Raw genomic sequence first — 9720 nt, 5'->3', positions numbered from 1 at the left:
GATGCTGTGGGAGCACAGCCAGCAAGGAGAGCAGAATTAGCCTTGCCTGGCTCTGGGGCCTTCACCGCGTTGCTGCAAGGGCTCTGCTGACGAGGTGCCTTGTCCAAAGACTAACGGCCACAGTCAGGGCAATGGGGCTTGTGTCCAGATATCCCCATCCCAGACCAATGTGTCCTCAGCATGCTTTGGGATACTTAGTACTGATATTTGAGATGCAAGAGGCCGTCGTGTTTGTCCCCTCCCATTCTGGAAACAATGACGTCTTATTTCTTTATCCATTACTCGTAGCCTTTGTAACTTCCTTTGTATCTACAGAACAGCTTCTTGAATAGTCCACACCAGATTCGAGGCTGGCCAACTTTATTTGGAAAAAATTGACAGTTGTGTCCATGATGTCAGAATGGGTTATATATGCTCATAATTCCATTTTTCTAAAGTCCCTGAGGACGGTGATGTGGACTCATTTCCATTTTACAGATAAAGTGAAGAAAAGCAATTTGCAATTGTGCCAGACAGTGACTGTACATAGGGTCACAATAGCCACTGGCCCCAAGCCCCAGGTGACACAGGAAGGGCATCGGAACCCAGCCTAGGACCCCCAGCAGTGACCATGACCCTCCGTCCCCTGCCGGGGCAAGAACATTCACTGAGCAGAGGTCTCTGCATGGTGCCTTGAAAATGATACCTTTTTCAAAATGATACTCCTTTTGTCTTTATAAAGTCCCTTTCACAGCTACATTTATTTTGTGCTATTAGTGGATGCCTCTCTTCTCTGGCTACTTACTCTATGTGTCTGCTTAACTTCCTCCATGTGCGGCCAACTGCGGCTTTCCTACCACCAATGAAGTGGGCTCTCATGCCTTATCAGCATCTGCCTGGAACTTTCCATCAAGAGAGAAGCAGTCTCAGAGGAAGGTGATGGCAGTGGTCCACAGAAAGCCCCACGCTCGGATCAGGCTGCTTGCTCCCCGCACGAGCAGCCACGGCTTTGCCATGCACCTCTAAAACCACAGCTCAGCGTGCTTCCACGCATGATAGGGATCTATCCCCTCAGAGCAAACGTCAGTTCTTAAACAAACAGGAAACTCATTCTCTAAAGTGTGTATTGCTACAAAGCCCTTTCGAGAAACACAAAACGCAGACTTTTAATTTATTTATTTTTCAGATGAACGAGTGATACCATATGGTTAACCTTTGGAGTTGAAACATCTTCTGCTAACATTCGAGCAAAGGGAGGTGGAAAGCTAGAAGTGCCTCAGCTTCTTGGCAATATTGAGGTGCAGGTATTCATCCAGAAAGCTGTTTGCAATCCCCAGGGAGCCTAGGACAGCCAGCAAGGCCAAAATCCCCAGACTCAACCGGAAACCAGTCAATCTGCAGGGCGGGTGTAAGGTGGAGAGAAGAGAGGGGGCCACGGTGAGGCAGCGCGGCATCCTGGGCAGCCTGCTCTCTGCTGCCACTGCCCAGAACGCCCATGTTTTTGTCACTTGAAAATTTCGATTCATCACATCGATTAAAGGGGATGCCAGCCACAGAGGTTAATGGGCCCCTTTGAACATTCGGGGAATGATTAAGGCTGGGCACGAGTATTTCCTTGGTAGGTTTTTGGAAATAGTACAGAATTTTTGCAATGATTTCGAGCGTGATGGCCACAGAGCACACACTCAGTGCACACTCTTATACTTGCCTTTTCCTGTCTCATACCTAATCGTACATGGACTTCAGGAGACTTGGCCTCAGACAACAGGGATCACCTCTGTCATCAAGACCATCCGTGCTGTTAATATCTCCAGGAGCAGGAAACTAATTCAGACGCCATCCTGCTACTTTTTGCCAAAACAGGCAATTCTTGAGTTCTCCTTACCTTTTGTTAGCATCTTCTGAATATCCCCAGAAATACTGGTAACGTTCATATATATACACCAGACCCAGACAGGTAGCAAAAACTATAGAGAAAAAAATAGAGAAGATACAGAATTTGATGGCAGTCTCCAAACTGTGATATAAAAACTGAGAAAATGCTCACAAAACCTATATCGAGCAGAAAGACTTGTGTCCAAAATATATAGAGAACTCTGAGAGTCCAATAAGAAAAGAAAAGAACTTAATTTTTTAAATGGGCAGGATGTTTGAATAAACAATTCAAAATATTAGCGAATCCTCATATGTTATTGGTGGGAACGCAGAACAGTACAGCCACTTTGGGAAAAGTTCCGGTACTTTCTTATAAAATTAAACATACTTTTGACCCAGCAATTCCGTTCCTATGTATTTTCCCAAGAGAAATGAAAGCACATGTTCATAAAAAGACTGGTACAGAATGTGCATCGCGGTTTTATTTATCATGGCCAAAAACTGGAGTCTATCAATAGGACAATAGGTAACCAAAGTGTGATAACCATATAATGGAAAACAACTCGGTAATGAAAAGAAACAGATACTTATAACAACATGGTGAATCTCAAACACATTTTGCTGAGTGTATGAAGCACTACACAAGAGAACATTCTGTATGAGTCCAATTATGGAAAGTTCTAGAATGGGCAAAACCAAAAAAAAATATTAACAGCATTTGCCTCTGAAAAAATCAGAACAGTGTTTTGTAAGCATGTTCTCAGTTGACTGGGAAGGGCATGTTCTCTATCTTGATAGAAATTTGGGTCACACAGGTTATATATACTTGTCAAAACTCACAGAATGGTCCACTTAAGATGTATGGATTTCTTTAACAGTAAATTTGACCTAAAAGAGACGTAAAGTGTGGCATGATGTTCTGCCATCCTGTCCAAAGGAAAATATCGATATCTTCCCTACATGAGGAAACTCCCTCTTCCTCACGGATGCAAATTGCCAGAGCCCTTTTATCCACACTTGGAATCCTATCTGAGGGGCTCCGACATGCTGGATAGCATTAAAATCATTATGTTATTAGGTGACAAACATTGTCTTTAGTTTCTACTGCATACCGGGTGTTATTCTAAGGACTGAGGTTAGCAGCAAAATAGATGCAAGCGCCTGCCTCTGTGAAGTTTATCAGCAAAGACAGACAAGGAACAAAGAGAGAAATGAGAATTACAGTGGCAAGTGCGGTGAAGGACACTAGCAAAGTGCAGCATGGGCGGGACAGGCAGTCACATTGTAATAACCATGTGTGGTGCCAGCGGGTGTAGACTAATCGGAGGGGGGCTTCGTAACTGATGTAAACGTCTGACCACTATGCCGTACGCCTGAAACGAACATGAAAGAACACCGAATGTCAACCGTAATTGAAAAATAAAAATAAGAAACCTCTTGTTTAAAACAAACAGAAAGAAAGGAAAAATACACTCAGAAAGGGAGAAAAAGGAAGCGCGGTGAAGGAAATAAAGAGGGGCGAGACGGTGGGAACTGGAGGAGGCGCCTTTACGAAGGGGCCAGCGGAGGCCCCTCTGAGCGGATGACGTTCGCTTGGGGACCTTAAGGATGAGAAGCGGGGCGCCAGGCACGGAGCTGGTGAAGAAGGATTGAGGGTCACCTGACACCTGGGGAAGCGGAGAGACTCTGAGCATGCTACCGTTTTGCAACTCCTGATCTAATGAATTAGTCCCACGGGCCAGCGAGAACTACTCGGGGGCAGTTCACAGGCAACTCCCTTTGGATGAGGAAGAACGAAGAGAAAATTATGACAAAAAGGTACCTGAGAAATCCTTTCCTGACAGGCAGTCAGCCCACTACAGGGAAAGCCAAAAGGTGGAATGGCAGAGTCCCAGGATCAAAAGGCACTTTTCTCCTGGGTTGTTACTGTGGACTCACCTGACAAGGAACGACATCCTTCATTTGTGCCCGTAAGGGACAAAAATGTGAGCTGGAATAAAGTGAAGTCGTCTCTCCCTAAAGGACATTTTATTTTAAATTCCTCAGGCGATAGTAAAAATGACAACAAAAAGATGGTAGGGCTGCCTTTGAAAGCAGCTGGATCTGGGTTTATTTAAATCTTAGTAATCAAAGGTCAAACCCAAACGAGGCCATGAGAGTTATCAGAAAGCCAAAGGGGTTGAATTTCTCCAACTAAGGTAGCTGGCTCTGGTCTGACCCCCTGTGAAAACGACAGGCAGAGCGTGGGTAAAGCCCTCAGCTCAGCAAAGATACCCCAGTCGGACAGAAAGGAGATGTGTGTAGGGTGGAAAAGGGGAAGGGGTTAAGAAGTACCAAATGGCAGTTATAAAACAGTCACCGGAATGTAAAGTACAGCACAGGGAATACAGTCGGTAATACTGTAATAACTACGCATAGTGCCAGGTGGGTACTAGACTAATTGAGAGATCACTTCATTATTTACGTAAATATCTAACCACTATGCCGTACACCTGAAACTAATATAAAATAATATTTAATGTCAACTGTAATTGAAAAAAATGCTTAAAGTACGCGTTTGTAGAGTTGTTATAAACAATAGCACTATCCCCTTGGGAACTCCCAAGGAAAGAAAGGTAGTGGTTTGTTGGGTCAAATACCAACGGACTCTGCTCTGTACTTCAAAGCTGATTTTCTCTTACATTGGTGAATGTTCAGTTGGACAAACTGCTTAACCTCCCTGTACTTCAGTTTCTTCATCTGAAAAGCAGGAATTAATTCCTTCTCAAAGGAAGGTTTTTAATCCTTTAAATCCTGTACATGAGTTAATACATGTATAAAACTTAAAAACAGTACCTGGCACATAGTGAGTGCTCAGTAAATATTAGCTGTAATAATTAGGGTGAATTGTTAGTTCTGTATTCTCTTCTACAGATAAATGAGAATTTAGAGTATTATTATTGAAGACAACTTTTCTGTCATTTTCATCCTGGAGTGTCCAACATACAGCTTATTCCAAGTTTTAAAAGTAATTACTGAATTAAATTAGAATGAAGCCAGAGTTAGCCTGTCTGCAGCACAGTGCTGTTTGATGCACACAGACATTGCTCATTTTGTTTAAAACCATTTCCAGGATCCTAGATGTGTGCTTGCTTGTCTGCTCCTTACTAGTTTTCAGAACCACGGACCTCATTAGAACAGAGTTGGCTGTATTTTAAAATTACCTTGGTTGAACCAGGGCATAGGGGGGAGGGGGAGGGAGAGGTAGATGGAGTAAAAAGGGTCAAATATGTAGTGACAAAAAGAAATCTAACTGTGGGAGGTGAACACACAATGTAAATATATATATATATGCCTTGCTGTTAAAATGTACAGCTAAAACATCAGATTTCGTTAACCAATGTCACCATAAAAAATAAATAAATAAATTTTACAATATAAATTAAATAAAAAATGAAATAATAAATAATAAATAATAAAATTACCTTGGTGGAAATACCAACCAGCCATCCACAATGTAATCAGGAATACGGGGTAAAATTCCACACAGTTTTGTCTGCAGGAAAAAATAAAGCCATGGTCATTTTATGAGAAACCTCTGCTCCAAAGTTCGAGTTTTCACCTAGAGGTAAAATGTCCAATCTCTTCTTACAAAAATAACATAATAATTTACATAAAGAATGTAAATGATCCTTACACGTAAAATGAGGTTTTTGAGTTGGGATTCACACATCGTTTAGATCTCAGAGCGGGGCCAAGAATCACTCTCCTACATACAAGTTGCCTGGAGTAGAAGTGAATCGTAGCTCTTTTTTCCAGAAGACGGGCCTTGAGATGGTCATAATTCTGAGCCTAAAAATTATTCTGTATCTTATCTAAAGAACCCGGAAAATAACTCAATTTGTATTAATGGATTTCTTCCCGCAAATTCTCTCACATCCATTGCCTTCCACTTGAGTTACTTGGCACATTAAGAAATGGTCTTTAAATAATTTCTCTAAAACCTCCCAGAGTAAATGAATGAGCATGTTTCATTCCCATTTTACAGAGGACAAACTGAAGCCTGAGAGCCCCAGGTGACTGAAGCCTCACCGAGAATCTCCAGATCCCAAAGCTCTGTCCTAATGTCAACTCAAATTGCCTCTATTCATGGAAGACTTGGACGGAAAATTTGATACTATTTTAAGCAAAAGGGAAGAGTTCTCTGGGAACTATAATTAATGCATCTGCACCTAGCAAAGGGAAAAAAGATGAATTACATTCCTCCTCCTTCCTGTGCTTCTCCACACTGCGATCTTGGCTATGTTGGCTGCGTTCTCTGCTGACAGCATCCCAGCCAGAAAGAACTTTGATGTCATTTGTAAGGAGGTCTCTAGTGTGCAGGGTACCACCGATCCCACATGCTTCCTCAAAGAAGCCTTAGAGCTTGAGTACTCGAGGTTATGGGCAATTGACCCGGAAATAGTTGATACTGGTTCTTGAAGATCATGAGTGATTTTCTTTTCTTATTAAAAATGTTTTTTGTTTTGTTTTGTTTTTGCAACCAAGGTGCCTGAACACCCCTCCTCTGAGGCTCAGGGAAGAGCAAGTCCTTCTGAAAATCCAGAAACCAGCTGAGTGACTCGTACATATAGGGCGAAAGAGAAAAGACCCGCACTGTATTATTTGAGTAAGAAAAGGCTAAGACACGCTCTCGCCACAACACCAACCCCCGCACAGCACCATGCAATCCGAGGGAACCCTCAACACCCAGCTTCTTTCCGAGGACCACATATCAAGCACCCCAACTTTTAAGACTTCCACCCGAGGGTTGGGCCCCCAAAATACCTAGATTTGAACGATAGCAGGGCGCACATCCCCGAGACCCACAAGGCTTAGGGGAAGACACCAGCAAGGCACGTGCCCCCCCCTTAGCCTGCTGCCAGGGCTGAGTCCCTGCACATACCCCCCGGCGCTCAGGGAAGTGATGGAGAAGATGTGTGGAGGGGGAGGTCCTGGGTGAACAAGAGCTATAAGGCGCCACTGAGATGCAGGAAGGATGTGAGTGCTCTCGGAGGGCAAAGCCTGGAGTGTTTGGCAGTTCAGCATCATATCTCTGCGCCCTCCTCCCCCAAGAAACGAGTCCCTTTGTCCCCTACAAGCAATTAGTCACTGCTGGTCTCATCCTGACCCCGTGTCCCAGCCGTACTCGCTGTACTTTGCTCCTGGTCCCCCTTTTGCTGACCGCCTTCAGCCGCAGGCCCTCTGAAATGAGGCTTTGTCCAATTTCTTGCTCTCATCTTTCGGAGACTGAAAATAGTTCTCCGGCAGCCAGGCCTGGGGCGCTGCTCCTTGCTGACCGTCTTCTCCGCTGCTGCCTGCTGAGAACCCCTGGTGTTGCTCGGCCTTAAAATACCTAGAATCCCATCCTACCTGCTCATTACGACCTCCACCACCCGCTCCAGCACGCAACTCTGTCCTTCGGCCACCGCGGTTAAGCGGTCCATGCCTGGATGTGTCCCAGGACAGTGCATCTGCAGTAAGCTGTCGACAGACATTGTTTGATTCAATGGGGGACCAAACTCTGAAAATGTGTCCTTAAAAACCAATCAGTGACAATTACAGTTGCATTACATGAAAACCAAAATGAGAATAAGGATTGGTCTCTTTTGGACTAGAAGGCAGATATTCTCTGTCATATTATAGGAGATCCTCAGGGAAAATCTCCAGATGGGACAGAACGGTTGGCAGCAGCTGTGCTGAATTCCCTTCCCATGGGAGGAGGGGCCCCCGTTGATCATGACCCCTGATGACCCCCCTTTCCCACGTGTCCACACCAAGGGAAACCGAGTCTGTCTCCTCATTTGCTGGTTAGAGGGTACAGCCCTCTTTGCACAATAATCCAGTTCTCTTCTGATACTTAAGCTTCCGATAGAAAGATTAGGAAGATGCCAAGAGCCACAAATTCTACACCGGGCGTTAACAAAAAGAGTCTTTGCTGGAGGGACAGGAGGGTGACCAATCATCCTGGTTTGCCCTTGACTGAGAAGTTTTTCAGAACACGGGACTTCCCGTTTTAAAACCAGGACAGTCCCTGGTAAGTAGTCCCGGGTGGCCTGGAACGGAGGGTTTTCCTGGGACACAGAACTCCGAGCGCCAAAACCGAGAGAGGCCAGCAAAATGAACGAGTTGGTCCGATGGAGCCTGTGGAGATGGCGCCCATCCCAGGTCCCAGGAAGCCCGGGCCGTGGGAAGCCTCGAACTGGGCGCCGTCAGGACCTCGTCTCAGTCATTAAGTGTGCTGCAAAGTTCACCTCGTTTGGGAAAAAAGAATCAATTTGTAGGTGAGAAGTCCCAATTCTGACAGTTTCTGAAACACTGGTGTCCAATTTTTGATTGCATAGCCCTAAGGGTTATACGATCCTCATAAAAATATACGCACGTCCTACTGCAGCAGAGGTGCGAGCTCACGGCCGACGGAGCGAAGCTGGCGCTGAGCGGTAGCTGGTGTGCCAAGCTCCCCTCCCCGCTCGCTGATGGAATGGAGACAACTCTGAGGGCCTGCATGGGGACAGACCCTGCAGACGGAGGCCTCTAAATGACCATGTAGAAGCCCCACCCAACAAGGGACACCCAAGGTGGACTTGACATGAGCAAGATGTCAGCTTCCATTGTGTTAAACCACTGGGAACATCGGGTCGACCTCCTAGCCCAGCGAATGCAATTGACTGGAAAAGAATATCATACACATTATAAAACGTTCACGAAATAGAAATTAAAGGATGAAAATTTAAGAATAGATATAAATAGCAGCTCCAATATTTTCTTTACCCTCCCACCCCCGCCAGCAGATTACTTAGTTCACCCACTCAGGGTGAATGTCAGTTGTGAGGCCTCTGGCTTAAAACGCTTCTGAATATCGTGGCCATTTGACACATGGATTTCTAAGGAATGTACAACAGGAAGCTTTGTTAATAATAATCTTGTTCACAGAAAATCTGAACCACATGCCAATGGGGAAAACCCAGTTGGCCGTAGAGTATTTCTAGTGCCATGCCCATAATAAGATATCTTTTAGAAAATCAGGAGGCTTTCCTCTTTCAAGCTGTTTGCTTGTTTTTCTCCTTTTGTTTTGTGACTATTCTCTGAAGCAGTGGGCTGCATGCTGCCATGAGCTACTTGCCCTATTAACAGATGACCCAGACTCGGTCTGCTGGCTTTTGGCCCTGGGAAGTCTTCTGGATTATTAAACTGGCTAGGGGTCACAGCGACAGGTTAATAGGCTCAGAAAAGTCTTAGGGATGAGAGGTTGCTGGAGTTAATCTTTCTATAGACTCGTAACTGTCTAAATTGCTCCTTGTCAAATAACCCTTGTGTGGGGACACCGTAGGGAGGTAGCTGCTGGTGGCAGGAGGGCATGACTCTAACCAGCACTCTGCAGTGGTGCTTCTGACAAGCAACAGGATGAGCAGATGAGGGCGTGAGGCTCGCAGCTCATCCAAATTCCAGCTACCTCTCTTCCTGACTACCTGAAAAGCACTCAGCTTGTGTGATAGAAGCTGTTTGGTGGTGGCACTAATTGAATGCTTGCCTCCTCCCCAAAATTTATATGTTGAAGCCTTAACACCCAAAGCGGCTCTATTTGGAGTAAGGAAGTAATTAAGGATAAAGGAGGGAAGAAGGGTGGGGCCCTGATCCAACAGCATTGATGTCTTATCAGAAGAAACAGCAAGTTCTCTCATACCCATTAGACTCACTCCTGCCACCCCAGGCACACACGCACAAGGGGAAGGCCACGTGAGGACATTGCAAGCCAAGAAAGCTCTCCCCAGAAATCGAATCAGCCAAAACCTTGATCCCAGACTTGCAGCCACCAAAGTGTAATCTGGGATATTTTGTTATAGCAGC

General features: G+C 45.1%; 1 protein-coding gene across 1 annotated transcript in view; it reads right to left on the bottom strand.

The window, feature by feature from the left end:
- Nucleotides 1-1140: 1140 nt before the first annotated feature.
- Nucleotides 1141-9720, bottom strand: part of MGST2 (microsomal glutathione S-transferase 2) — a 25326-nt gene continuing 16746 nt past the window's right edge. Inside the window, exons 2-4 of the mRNA XM_006906221.3 lie at nucleotides 5319-5389; nucleotides 1865-1946; nucleotides 1141-1374 (exon numbers count right to left, since the gene is read on the bottom strand). Of these exons, the coding sequence (XP_006906283.1) occupies nucleotides 1245-1374; nucleotides 1865-1946; nucleotides 5319-5389 (283 nt within the window). The 3' untranslated portion in view covers nucleotides 1141-1244. The remainder of the gene's footprint in view (nucleotides 1375-1864; nucleotides 1947-5318; nucleotides 5390-9720) is intronic.

The sequence above is a fragment of the Pteropus alecto genome, unplaced genomic scaffold (assembly GCF_000325575.1).
Source record: "Pteropus alecto unplaced genomic scaffold, ASM32557v1 scaffold50, whole genome shotgun sequence".
Taxonomy (NCBI): Eukaryota; Metazoa; Chordata; class Mammalia; order Chiroptera; family Pteropodidae; genus Pteropus; species Pteropus alecto.
This window is presented reverse-complemented; position numbering and strand designations above follow the sequence as displayed.